The following is a 14,293-nucleotide window of genomic DNA, read 5'->3' on the forward strand; positions in this document are numbered from 1 at the left end:
GAAACAGGGACTCTTATACAAACTGATACAGGTCATCCAATGTCAAACTATTATAAGGCTCATTGGTAATATGCTTTCTGATAGGAAATTTGAAGTTATTCTGGGCAATAAGATCAGTAAACAGAAAAAACTTAATAATGGTCTTCCACAGGGTTCAGTCCTTGCTCCAAGTCTTTTCAATTTATACACAGCAGACTTGCCTATCACATGTTCTAAAAAGTTCATATATGCTGATGATATGGCCCTTGCAGCTCAGCATAAAAATTTTGAAAAAACTGAGGAAGTGCTCTCTGAAGACCTGAAGAAGATGGGGGAATACTTCCATAAATGGAGGCTTATTCCAAATCTGAAGAAAACAGAAGAATCATTTCAATAATGTACTTCTCCAGCATCAAAATTTCCCCAAATATCTAGGGATTACACTGGATAGAACACTGTCTTTCAAAAAACACCTGGAGACCACCTCAAAGAAAATTCAAACCCGCAATAACATAATTCAAAAACTGTGTGGTTCTACTTGGGGTGCCTCAGCCCATACCCTGCGGTGCTCCACTCTGTCTCTTGTTATTCTGTAGCAGAATACTGTGCACCTGTGTGGATCAATAGCCTATACACTAAGAAAATTGATGCACAGCTCAACATGGCTATGAGAATGATTACTGGGTGTATCAAGTCAACTCCTGTAAATTGGCTACCAATACTGAGCAATATTGCTCCACCTCCCTTACGGAGGAAAAATGCCCTGTTAAAGGAGTTCAAAAAGATTTCCGATAACCCAATGCTGCCAATTCATGAAGACCTTCCCGACCTAGAAATAGGTCGCCTCAGATCTAGAAGGCCTTCATTGACATCTGCAAAGGATTTGGTTAGAACCAATTTCAACATAGACTCAGAGTGGAATGCTGCTTGGAATTTGCAAGCACCTGACCAATTGGCACGGCTTATCAAGCCAAATAAAGAGCCAGAAGGTTTCAGCCTTCCCCGTCACCTTTGGAAGGGATTAAACAGGGTGCGAACAGGGCATGGTGTATGTGGGGACAGTCTGCATAAATTGGGGATCATTCCATCACCTGAATGTGACTGTGGAGCTCCAAAACAAACTTTGAAACATATAACTGAGGTCTGTCCTGTCAGGTTGTATCCCCATGCCGTTGAGGATTTTGTGAATGCTGCACCAGCAGCTCTTGAATGGTTGGCTGATTTGGACTTAGCTTTATAATATGTCTAGTTTTATCTTTTGATAATTATGTTAATAAAACTACTCTCCATTTGCATAGTAAGACACATCAAGGCTTCTTCCCTCTCTTCAGCCATCTCACTAAAAAAGAATCTTCGCTTACTGCACTGTTGCAAGGTGATTTATTTACAATTATTTCTGCCAGTCTAGTGCACAGGATTTCTTTCCCCGATCCATTGAGATGAAGCCCATGTTGAGTGAAATTTTCCCTCCTCAATCTCTCATTGAGAAAACAAATACTTATCCCCTTTACATTCTTTCTTGAAATACTATTTATGTGTTTGTGTATTATTTCGTTCATCTTGTTTATCGAATGGTTCAGGTCGGGTCTGTCGAAGCGATTTGGAATAGTTGTCATTATAAGATTTGTTTTCAGACTTATTGGAACCAAGCTATCAAGTACTTTCTTCACATCATTAACATTCTGCACTGTGTTAGCCTTAATGTCATTTGTGCCACCCATAACTATAAGATAATCATTTGGACCAAAATTTTTCGTTTGCCTATCAGCTCCTTCAACAATTTGACTCAGTGTAGCATTTGGTTTGTAGAAAACCTGGGTTTCAAAATTTGGAAGTTTTTCACCAATAAAATCCATTATTTTTCTTCCATGGCTATCCGCCAAAATTAATATTTTATTTCTAATGATAGTATTCTTTTTAAAATTAGTATAATTTTTCCTCTTCACTTGTACATGTGACTCAACTTTATTCCCGTTTTCCTCGATCACATCATTACTACCATCTTGATCCTGTCTTATCACCCTATTTTTATTTTGGGTTTTGTCAGTTTGGGCAGATGATTTTCTTTTACTATAATTTGCATCTATATTCTCATCTTCCTTATTATATATAGCCAATTTTCCAGATTTGCTGAAAACCTTGAAAGAGTTTTCTACTCTTATTGCACCACACTCGAAAGATGAATCAATTATAGTGTCACCTGGTGAATAGAAATTTCTTAATTCTTCTGTCTCAATTTTCAGATATTTATTCTCGGCTCTCAATAAGATATTTTCTGCCTCCAGAACTTCTATTGTTGTCAACATTCTCGCATTGTTTCCAATTATGTTTTCATTTTCATGTTTCAATAAGGCTTGATCTTGGAGGGCCGTTTCAAGTTGATCAATATTCGTCTGGAGAGACTCCAACAAGGATTTTTTTTCTCCATCTCTATCTGTAAGCTCATAGAATGTTCAATTATGTCGTCTCTTTGTTTTTGGAGTTCAACTTCCCTTAGAGATTCATTTATTAATGAACACACAAGGTGATGGAGAATCTCCACGATAAGACTGTCCTTCTTTATCAGTTATTACTGAATCCTCATTAATCGAGTCATTAAAAAGCTGATTTAATTTATTTTCAGGTGGAGAATGGTTATGTAAGTTGTTACATTGATTTCTTCAATCTTCGTAGCATCTGTGTCGGTTTTCAATGTAGCCTTACAAGACTTAGATAGACAATGCCATTGAGCTACACCAGATGTATTAAAACCTGTTAGTCTATACGAAAAATCTCTAAAAGTGAGTTTAGGATTACCCTTATTAGTTTTACTTAAGATGATATCATCCATTTCCATTCGAAGATCGAGTTTAGACGATTAGTTAGTACCGTATGACACTGTCGCTCAGCAGAAAGTGAATCAAAAGAATGAGTGAGAATAAATTAGTTAATTCTGTAAAATTGATAAAAGGATAAAAGTCTTACATTTCGAACTTGCAATAAACAATTACTACCGAGTTTGCCCAATATAGCCCAAATATTGCTCAATATTGCCCAAAATAGAGTCCAATCCAAATAGGAAGAGTGAAACAGATTGACATAGGATGTATCAGTTATCAGAGTTAAAAAAGGAAATTAATAAGAGTAATATTTAAAGCGCTTAGAACGCTGTTGAGTCAGAAGAATAAAGTAAAAGCAACAATTGATATTGGTACCAGGGGGGTATCAAGGTGACTAGATGGAATCTTACAGATAAAGTGTAAGAATATATATTTTGAGTGATAATGAAGTCTACTACGTTTATAAAGATAAAATTCCGGAAGTGATACTTTGAGCTAGAAAGGAGACAATTCAAAACAAAGACTACACTACTCTATCGCACTGAAACAAACAAACTGATTAGATAGTTCGCTTTCTTTCGTATGAAATAAACAGTTAATAATTGAGAAATATATTTCAGAGTTACCGTTAAATAGTTTAGCCCGCTTCTCACTTCAAACAAGTAAGGATAGTTCGTTTAAGGTAATGTGGCGCTTGTGAATCCAAACATATAAATCGCGCGTATCCCGTCCAGTTCCGGGACAAGCGCGACAGATATCCTGAGCAAGGCCGCACAGGGTTTACGAATTATTCACCCATATACGACGCCTACAGGGACAGTCTTGGAACACATTAAATTTGTTTGCCACTTACAAAGTAGAAATAAGTTATGATAAATAATGACCATTTTATAAATTCGTTCTTTATGAGAAGCAGAACAAGTAAAAAATGATAAGTAAAAAGACTATTTTGATCTATACAAGAACAGTACGATACTAGTAACAAAGTTAAGAAAATATCAGAGAAAATTTTTATTTACTGTTGCTGACTGTGATCAATCTAGGACTTAGTAATATTATGTAATTCAATTTGTGAAACTGTTTGCAAAAGCGAAGAAAAAGAAAAGGCTAATTACTTTGTTTAATTTATTTTGTAATAGAAATTTAAACCTACATTTTATAGCACGAAGATATATCAAAATTTAATTTGAATTTTATTTTAAAAGATGAGGATTCTATTCAATTATGGGAAAGATTGATTATGAAATTGAAAATAGATTATTATTTGTTTATTATGAATTTACTCAGAAATAAGTTTTAAACTGATATTACGACTGTATTAAAAAAAAAATCTGTAACTAAAGTAAGATTAATATAGGATTAGTTCAATTGTTTGGATCCAGTTAAAATAAATTTTAAAATGCGTTTATCAACTAGAGAAATTTACGTTAGTTCAAGGATTGTTAATGAATGATAATAATTAATCACGGTATTAGACTATCATTTACTAAATGTTTTTGAGATTGAAGGTTATTTTAATATTCAATGACGCGAAAATATTAAGCTATTGAGTTATAATTAAGGTTATGAACACAATATTCTACGTTAACTTCTGAAAGCAAGAAACGAAAGGAAAACAGGCTATCTTATCTGAGATGGAGCTGCTCCAAAAACACAATTGTCCGCTACCACTGACTCCACTCGACTAGATTTTTAAAGAAAATTGCATGAAGGAAATTGAAGTCAGGAAGGAATTGAAAAAGAAGGAATTGAGGTCAGGGATTTTGACACTTAGACGGCTAGCTCCAATTTGTAATCGAATAACCTTAAAATCGGTGTATTCTTCAACAATCCATTCAAATATTTCTTATGGTATTGAGATATACGGAGGAACTAGTGAGACAAATCTGAACAAATTACTACACCTTCAAAAAGAAGCAATAAGGATAATTATTAACTTAAATAGTGAACAGTCATGCAGAATACTTTTTAAAGATCTGGACTATATGACAGTGTACAGCCTCTATATATACCGTACAGTGCTATATGTAAAAAATAATCAAGATACCCAAGACAACGGGACTTAATTACAACACTAGAAACAGGGATATATTCTTAATTCAGGAACATGAAAAAGAAAAGTTCAAACAAAGTCCGTCTTATATAGGAATAAAATTTATTGATTATCTACCAAGTGGTATTAGAGATGAAAGGGATGATAACAGATTTAAAAATAAAATTTAGAAGTGTCTGATAGAATTAGTTTGTTATAATTATAATGAATTTTATAATGATAGACAATGGTTGTATTATGTGTTGAATAAAGAGTATGATTGATTGATAGGCTATCCGATTTGATATAGTTAGGAAAGATAGTTGGTATAACATGATACATTATAATTATTGTTCATGAATTCAATATAAATTGGAGTCATGATTGTCAGTATATGAAATAGAATAAATAATTTTTTTTACAACTGCACATAAAAAAAGAATTTACATACTCAATTCTCCTCGTAAAACAGCTTATTTCTGAGGAGAACTACTTTTTCACTCGCCAACCATCTGCGCATGCGCAGTAGATTTTCTTTACACTAGCTAAATCGTTCGCGCATGCGCAGAAGAGTTTACGCTCGCTAATCAGCTGATGATAAGCAGCTCGCCAAAAGTAGGTCAGATCTTAACCTAAAAAGTCGGTAATTGTACCGGTTCTGCAGCCATGATGGATATCAGTGAAGACAAATTATTATTAACTCCGCCAGATATAATAATTATAAGTAATTTAACAGGTTTGGGCAGTTGTCGAAAAAATTCTGTATGTAATTCGCGCGTAATGCTTCTTTATCGCTCTTGCAAAATTATCACACTCCGTTTCATGTCACGTGATAACTGTTTTGCGCGAGCAATAAATTCGCGCATTACGCTCTTAATACATAAATAGCTATTGTATGTAATTCGCGCGTAATGCTTCTTTATCGTTCTTGCAAAATTATCACTCTCCGCTTCACGGCGCGTGATAACTGTTTTGCTCGAGCGATACAGTCGCGCATTACGCTCTTAATACATAAATAGCTAATCTGGTGATTTTATTCAGGGGTCAATCATTTAATTTACAATCTGGATACATGTTTTTAATAAGTGACAAATCAACCAATATTCTTGCTCTTTACGCAGCTTTACTTATTCTATTCCAATCATTCTGCATTCATAAGAAGCTCTACTGAGTTTCGTTATGGTATCCAAGAGATCAAGCTAAAATATAATTCATTCGTTATTTGGGCTGAAGTGATTGGTCACAAATCTCAATTTTCAAAGCAATTGTAGTAATTTTGTATTGTAACATTATCGTGGTGGATGAACTACGTAAATGCTACGCAAATAATGCATATCATTGAATTTAGTTATGGACATTTTCCATGTGCTGAAATGAAAAATTGAACCTAATTTGACTCGATGTCAGAAAAAAAACTAGGAAGCGAATGTACATTAATCTCACACTAATAATTATATTCGCAGACTATATCATGGGTTTTCCATTTTATACTTGGTATCGACATTTGCATTGGTCTTGAAATAGTTTTATATCGTGTTTGGAGGTAGTGCATAGTGCACGCTAGCTGCTGTAGCTCCTAGTTCAACAATAGTTCAGCTATGACGTACTATGCATAGAGACGTTAAGAAACTTCGCTATAATAAGAATGAAAATAGAATGTTTGGGTAATAATTGTATGATTGAATCTTTCTATTTATAGTCTAACTAATATTTCGTACGATGAACAGTGTATTACATTATGAACTATGTGATAACTTTATGATTTATGAAAATCATAATTTCAATTCCATTGTGAGGGTAACCATTCACAATAATAATAATCATTGTTGAATGAATATATCATGAGTTGTACAATTATAATAATTATATTATTACTTACAAATAAAAACCTGCTAGTAAGCAAATTATCAGGAACATAGACAAGCCAATGGAATATTTATGAGAGTATATTTTTATAAGATTCCATATAACACTAGGAGATTCATATTTGATAGTTAATTATAGTTTATATTATGGCATCTTGACAGATTTGTTGTCGAGTAGTAATTTTTGTAAAATGTTTTTTTCTTTTTAAATGCTATGCTTCATTATGTGATTAATGGATTTTGGTTCAACATCATTGAAACTCTTCAATAGAATTGAAACTTTGAACAGTGTTATAAATATATTTTGAATTAAAAATTCAAGTAATAAAGTGAAGTGCTGGTAGGAGGATAATCGCTCACAGCTAATTGAATCAATATTAATATTTTAATTAGTGACTCATCATCCATCAACACAATGCTTGATGTAAGTCAGTGACAGTCTCATGTAAATGTTGCAGTGACAAAGTATTGATGAAGAGCTGTTAACAAAGTACATTTGTAATGACGTTATTGGAGTTTCTCAATTGCATGACATTTGGTATTAATTTAATAGTTTCACGATTTTAATTGGTTTTAGTGAACGTAGCAAATGTAAAATTGGAAATTTTAATATTCAAAACTTATTGATTATGTTTGAGAAATAAATATTTCACATGAATTTCGTAGAGAATAGAAAATACAAGTATTATGTAAACCAGATAGGGTACTGACCTGATCTCGAAAAGAGTCTTTATATAACTTTACTAACAATTGAAATCTCGCAATCAGAAGAAAGAAATTGAAAAGTATAAAATGGGGAAATATTGTTGTTGTTGGAGTTGGACGTATTGGAGAAATGTTTATTTATTGGTGATACCCAAGGATCCAGGCGGTAAGAAATTTGGGTGTCCACTGACTAGGAGTATATTTTTGGGTAGGGTGTAACTAAAAATCCAATAATGTTCAAGCTATAAGGATCTGCTTATCACTTTAGCTCAGTTTTGAGCTAAGATTTTTTGGGTCTGCTTCTGATTGGATTTTTTTATCCACTTACATCTCATTTGAATATATAAATCAATCATTTCCATTTTTCATTTTCAAGTATAACATATTGGAAATAGGCCTACACTTCTCATCTAAATTGAAAATAAAGTTTCACATGGATATAAATATTTTATAGATTCAACAATTTATGTATATTAAAATATTATAGAGAAACTTGAACCGAATTACAGAGTTTATGGTACCTAAATGAAATTCTTATTTAAGAGATATTTTTCTCTTAAATCTCTCTCTTAAATAAATGAATGTCCCGGAAAAAAACAGTTATCAGCGAATAGGATTTAACAAATCACATACTCTATAATTTATTATAATATTCATAATAAGTTATTTGCAATTTATTTACTTATTTACCTATTTACAACAATATGGGAACACACGGGAAAATCCTAAAAATTGCTCCCGAATCGAGAAAATTTCAATTTTAAGATATAAAATTGATTGAGAAAAAAGTAGGAAAAACTATTTTGTATTAGTGAAAAGAAAAGTTCATGATAAACTAGATATTATTAAGATACTATACACAAGATGAGAAAGAAAGTAATAAGAGAGGAACCAAGAAATTATGAATAAGAATCTAGAACTATGAATGATGTGAATGATAACACATAATACTGAAATGTATTAAGATTTATAATAATTGCCCTCCATTAGGTGGGCAAGAGACTTATAGCAACTTTGCAATCAATCACAAATTGCTTGTCAAACCCCTATGTCACTTCGTCTCAGTGAACAATATAATATGAACATAATATTATATTAACTGATCTAGCAGAGACGGGTCATGTCATATTACGTCGCGTGACAATATGCGACTAGCCTCACAGAAACTCTGAAATGTCGTGTTGCAAATCTTATCGAATGGCAGTGATTTCGTTTTAAATGTTTTCCTTTAGTTCATGTATTGTTATAGGATGTGATCTCCTTACCCTTGCGCAGTTATCCAACAGGGATAGCTTACGTTCATGTGTGGCAATGTCATAAAAATATTCTCTTTTCTGTATGGCAGTTTTTTCACTATTTTTTTTTATAAAAAGCTCTCACCGCTATTACACAATCCGAATCAGACCAATGGCTCTTGATTACTGAATGGCAAAGTGTAGGCCTACACATGAATTATTTTAGTTTCTAGTTTAATATAAGTTTTCTAGAACAAACACCTGCTGAACTCCATTATATGAGCTATTTTGTGGACTTCCTGTTTTCTCTACGTTCTTTATGAAAGTGTAAGCTTCAATAATTTATATATATATATATATATATATATTATATATATATATATATATATATATATATTGGTGGTATTCTGTTATATTTCGAAATACATAGACTGTTCCAGGTCTATATTTGAAAAAAATATGCTTGTGTGTGAATGTGTGTGTTTTTTTCAACTCCTGCTCACGTACAAAAGCTTCCTTTGTGAGTGGTAAAATATTATTGTTTGCTTCAATAATTTTTTGGCATCATCATCAGCATTTTCAATTTTTATAACTAATTTTTTCGTGGTGGAAGTCATCTGTATTTATGTCAAATTTTATTACTGAAGAAAAGTGCTCTTCTTTTACTGATGATTTTTATGTTACAAGTAATGTAAACAATAAATAGATTTGATTTGTTGTGTTTAATGTATGAACTGTAACACTAAAATTGTCTCTCTTCCCTGCGCCACTCTGTACTTAGTATGCGAATATGTTCAAGGTTATTCAAATTCATTAAAAATAATTATTTAAAATGTGATTAATTATCTTGGTTCGTTGTATAGCATTGTGCTCAATATAAAATTTAAATTTTGAGGTAGCTTATTCCTTAGTTATCGGTTTAATGAACTTCTATTGGAAGGATGCTCACAAGAAGCAACAGAAGTGGGTTACGTATCAGGGTGAGAGATGATGAGGCAGTGAGGCTCCACAAGCCTCTGCACTCAGCACTCAGCCCTCAGCCCTCAGTCGCAGCCCCAACCTCAGCCGGGCAACACGTCGGTGCCTCATGTGTTGGGGGCTTATCTAGACGCACGCACGCACAGTGCAGCTGCAGCTGTCCACACGTTTGCTGCAGCCTCGACAGATGATCCTCGGGTCTGGGGCTCCGGCACTTCCTCCTCTTCCTTTTTGCCGCCACGACAGAGTCCTCCCTCTCCTCCTCCTACTCCTCCTGTTCCTCGATTGCTGCTGCAGCCTCACTCTTCTCCTCCTCATTTTCCTCTTGTTTGTTGTCACGCAACACGCGGCACGCAGCTGACCTGACCGACTATGGCCGACGAGCCAGAAATTTGTTCCATCGGCATGACCATGAACTCCTCCATGAGTGCCTCATCAGGTGGGTCCCAAATATATGCCTACAATATTATTTTCCATTTATATGGTGAAGTTATTGAAAGAACACATTTATCAATTGAAAAGGCCGTGTAGAAATGTAATAATACTTGCAATATTTTTTCTGTTCCAAAAGTTCAGTATTACTTTAGTATCAATCATCATAATCAGTTTCACTACCCACGCACAAGCATGACGCTCATGTGGGCATTATCCTTAGCCCAAAAAGGTATGAAAAAATAATGTCCACCATCATTATCTTTTTGTATAGAATTTATAATTTAGCAGTAGTCCGGATTTCTCAGGCTTTACGGAATCTTCAATATACGGAATATTGATAATCATTAATAATGTACTCACCGAGCTCGATACAAATAAATAAGGTTCATGATATTGGACATTCTGCAATCTGTATGATACCTCTTCAGTTCATTCCTATAACGTCTGTAAATGATGTTGACCTACAGAAGTACAATATAGAACACTAGTCTAATGCTCCACCTCTTTGTAGCATCCTTTGTGATAATAAACATTTCTCTTACTCTCATACTCAGTATATTTATTTCCAGGAATTCTTCTTTCCAGTAATTCTACAGTCCTTCATAATTCTTCTGTGGTACTTTTCAAAATTCTTAGAATAGTAGGCAGTATTGCTAGTTGTTAGTTGAAATAAAGATAATAAATAATTGCTAGTTAAAAAAGTGTTGTAAGTCTAGTAAGAAAATAAGGTAATCTCCATAAAACCCCAATTTTTCTAAATTCGAGCTCAATCCGTTCCTTATTAGACCAGATAGCATTGAATGCTCGTCAATTTCTATACTCTCTGCATTGGACAGACTTTTTTGGACTAAATTGAACAAGAGACAATGAAAAAATGTTTCAAGTTTCTAATTGAGTCAAACGTAGTTACTTTTACTTAGTGCTTACTTTTATCCCCATGTGAGAAAAATCCAATTACATTTTTTCCATCAGGAAAAAATAATCAATACATTCAGATACTGTAATTCATAGATAGGCATTAGCGCATAAGCCTAGATAAAAATGAGTACCGGTAGCATAGGTCTACTGAACTATTCTGTTCCGTAGAATAAAATATGACTTTCGATGGTAAGTGAAGGTGAAGGTAGAAGTTGTAATTGGAGAGTAATGCCCAAGTCAGACCTAGACTTGAGCGTTGTGAAAGGACTACCTATGATGACAGAAAAAGAATGGATATTCATTCTAGACTAGCAGGTAACCAAGCCGAGCTCCGAAAGGGTTTATTTTAAAACTTGACTAACTGAAAACTTGTCTTAATGGAATCTTGAAGAATTGAAAATAGGCCATCCTCGGTTAATTAAGAATCTATATGCAAAATTTTAAGTTAATCAGTCCACTAGTTCAGACGTGATGTTGCGTCAAACATAATTTTCCTATCCCGTACGTGTATAAGCCAGTTCTTTCCTTTATTGTAGTACTAGCCGTCAGGCTCGCTTCGCTCGCCATATCCGTCTAGCCAGGGGGCTCCGCCCCCTGGACCCCCGACTGGATCGTCCAAGAATGAGATCAATTTTTCATTTGAGCATTTTTATCATATGTTAGGACGATCCAGTCGGAGGTCCAGACTAAACGTCTGGCTAAACGGATATGGCGAGCAAAGCGAGCCTGACGGCTAGTAATATAATATTCCCAGGAATAGCTCTGATTGAAGTAGCAGTGCCCAATCAATTTTTCCGCGATAAATGCATTTAAATCTTCAACTTGGTGCCAACCTAACAAAGTCAACTCAACTTAATGCCAACCTGACAAAATTATTAATTTAGTTGCCAGTTAACAACTGTTTCGAAGAGGTACTCTATCTAGATTATAGTTCTATAGTAACATATGATATGGAAATTTCAATCATAATTAAGAGATTGGGAGAAGAAGAATATACATGCTAAAAGACGAACTTTAAACCCTTAAAAACCACCCTTGGAGTTAAAATATTGCCAAAAGATTTCTTAGTGCGCCTCTAAAGGGCCAACTGAACATACCTACCAAATTTGAACGTTTTTGGTCCGGTAGATTTTTATTTCTGCGAGTGAGTCAGTCAGTCAGTCAGTGAGTGAGTGCCATTTCGCTTTTATATATATATAGATAGATGATAGATAGATGGATGATTTATCATTATCTTTGAATGAGAATAACTTTTGAGCGGTTTCAGATATCGATGTGCGGTTTCGACCATTCATTTTCTCCTGAATTTCTGTATCGAAATCATGTATCATATGACCAACTTCCAATTTTAAAAAATGGAGTTGGATTCAAATGGCGGTTCCAAGATCGCGGACCAAAATTTTGATGCGACAGAAAATCAGTTCTTTTTATTCGAATAGGACCCCTATCGCAATCATAATTTCCCTTTTAAAAGAAATGTTCAGCTGTTTCCATACAACAACTGGAATCATGACAAATTGAAAACTTGACAAACTGAAAACTTGAAAAAATGAAATTTTGAAGATTAGAAAATAGGCCTATAATTATCCTCGGTTAATCAAGAATCTATATGCAAAATTTCAAGTTAATCAGTCCAGTAGTTTAAACGTGATGATGCGTTAAACATAACTTTTCTAACCCGTACGTGTATAAGCCAGTTCTTTCCTTTATTATGTATAGATCGATGAGCCGTCACCTAATCAACGTCTACGACATTTGCGAAAACATTGTGCAAACGTTTTCTCAAATCAATTGCCTCTACTTTGCCCGCAAAACTCATGTCATGTGGAAATTGTAAAATTAAGACATTTTCATATCCATCTGGTGTACGCAGCTATGGGCGCTAGAAGGAGAAATGAAATATTTCTTACCGCATTATTATTCGTTGGAAATTTATTTCCTTTGCGTATAAGATATAGTAAATAAAGAACAAACCTTTAAAATCATAATTATTTTGAATAATCTTCATCACTTATTGAAATAAACTTTGTAGCCCTTAGCTGAATCTGTTAATCAAGTTTGATCATTTTGATATAGTAACATAAAACTTGAAACTTACAAAGATGCTGTTAATTTTATCATTTCAATTTTTGATTTCCTTGGAAATTTTGAAAAACCTAGTTAAACTCAGGTCGTAACTAACGCTGAATAGCGAGAATACATGAACCGTACGTAAAAACGCAATTTTTACAGTAAGGGCTGGAGTAACACAAGGGAGCAGCAATGGAGAATTGTCGATTTTTGTATGGTCTCAATCTCAAGACTTTTCCATTTACCTTGTGAAACAAATTTTATTACTCTTGACTGAGTAGCTCGTCAAAAGGCTGCTTGGAGTGATCCATTTGGAGTGTAATTTTGGGGAAATTTCAAAGTTCTTGAAAAAAAAACTAATTTTTGTCCGTAGCTAAAACTTGTGAACCGGGCCAACATCTGTTTTGCTTCGAAAAAGGTGGAATAACATTTTCTAAACATAAAATAATTTTGAAAAATGCCAAATTTCTGGCGTGATTTGAGAAAGAATTTAGAATTCTCATAAAACGTCTCTCAGGTCGTTAGTAGAATTTGGCTCTCAAGAAGCTTTTTGGAGTGCGACAAAAAATAAATCGTGGATATTAATACTGTAAATTGTTGCTTTCATCACATTCTTACAAATCACCTACTGTCTTTATTCTACTGTCTTTTTCCTCACTGAAATATTTGGGAGTATCATCGGTTATGAGCGTATATTTGATTTTATTTGATGATGCATTCTTCATAAATGGTAGTTAAAATGTGTTTTGTAATTCTATTGCAACAAGTAAGGCCACTCCCCCTCCCCTAGACTTTGAATGTCATGAGAAAATGTTACTGTCCGAACTGGTCTCGTGAAGTTTAGAAATTGATAAATTGATCACGGTTTGGTCAATCCCATTATTGATGAATCTTTAAAAAAGTGCCCATTACTGTCTTTATTTAGTAATATCAATGCTTAACATTTCATGCTGGAATTGAGAGAAGCATGGTACAATATAAATAAAGCCGCACAAACTTGTTAGAGGATACACCTCCACTATTGTACTTCATTTTGCCATTCGATCCTATTCAGATGACGCCCAAACAACTGGGATAGCCAAACATAGCAGATTGCCAAAGCGGTCTATCATCTAGGAGCGCAATTTGAAACATTCTCGACCCAATAGTAGCCTAAAAACTAAGATTGACTCGTATGTTCTAGATTTAAATTGTTTATAAGAGTATTTTTCTCGGAAAACTCTTTTAAGTTGAATATAATAATGAACAGAGTAATTG

The 14,293-nt window shown here is 33.9% G+C and overlaps 1 protein-coding gene across 6 annotated transcripts in view; it reads left to right on the forward strand.

Moving 5' to 3' along the window:
- LOC111055348 (apoptosis-resistant E3 ubiquitin protein ligase 1) overlaps positions 1–14,293 on the forward strand; it is a 205,746-nt gene that overhangs the window by 52,322 nt on the left and 139,131 nt on the right. For 4 of the 6 annotated variants that reach the window (XM_039428203.1, XM_039428204.1, XM_039428206.1 and 1 more), the window contains exon 2: positions 2,603–2,617. The exons of 1 other annotated variant lie outside the window; for it this stretch is intronic. In XM_039428203.1, coding sequence (XP_039284137.1) covers positions 2,603–2,617 — 15 coding nt within the window. Of the gene's footprint in view, positions 1–2,602; positions 2,618–9,538; positions 10,053–14,293 lie in introns of those variants that run through there. One more of the 6 variants, XM_039428208.1, reaches the window with a different exon arrangement.

The sequence above is a fragment of the Nilaparvata lugens genome, chromosome 5 (assembly GCF_014356525.2).
Source record: "Nilaparvata lugens isolate BPH chromosome 5, ASM1435652v1, whole genome shotgun sequence".
Taxonomy (NCBI): Eukaryota; Metazoa; Arthropoda; class Insecta; order Hemiptera; family Delphacidae; genus Nilaparvata; species Nilaparvata lugens.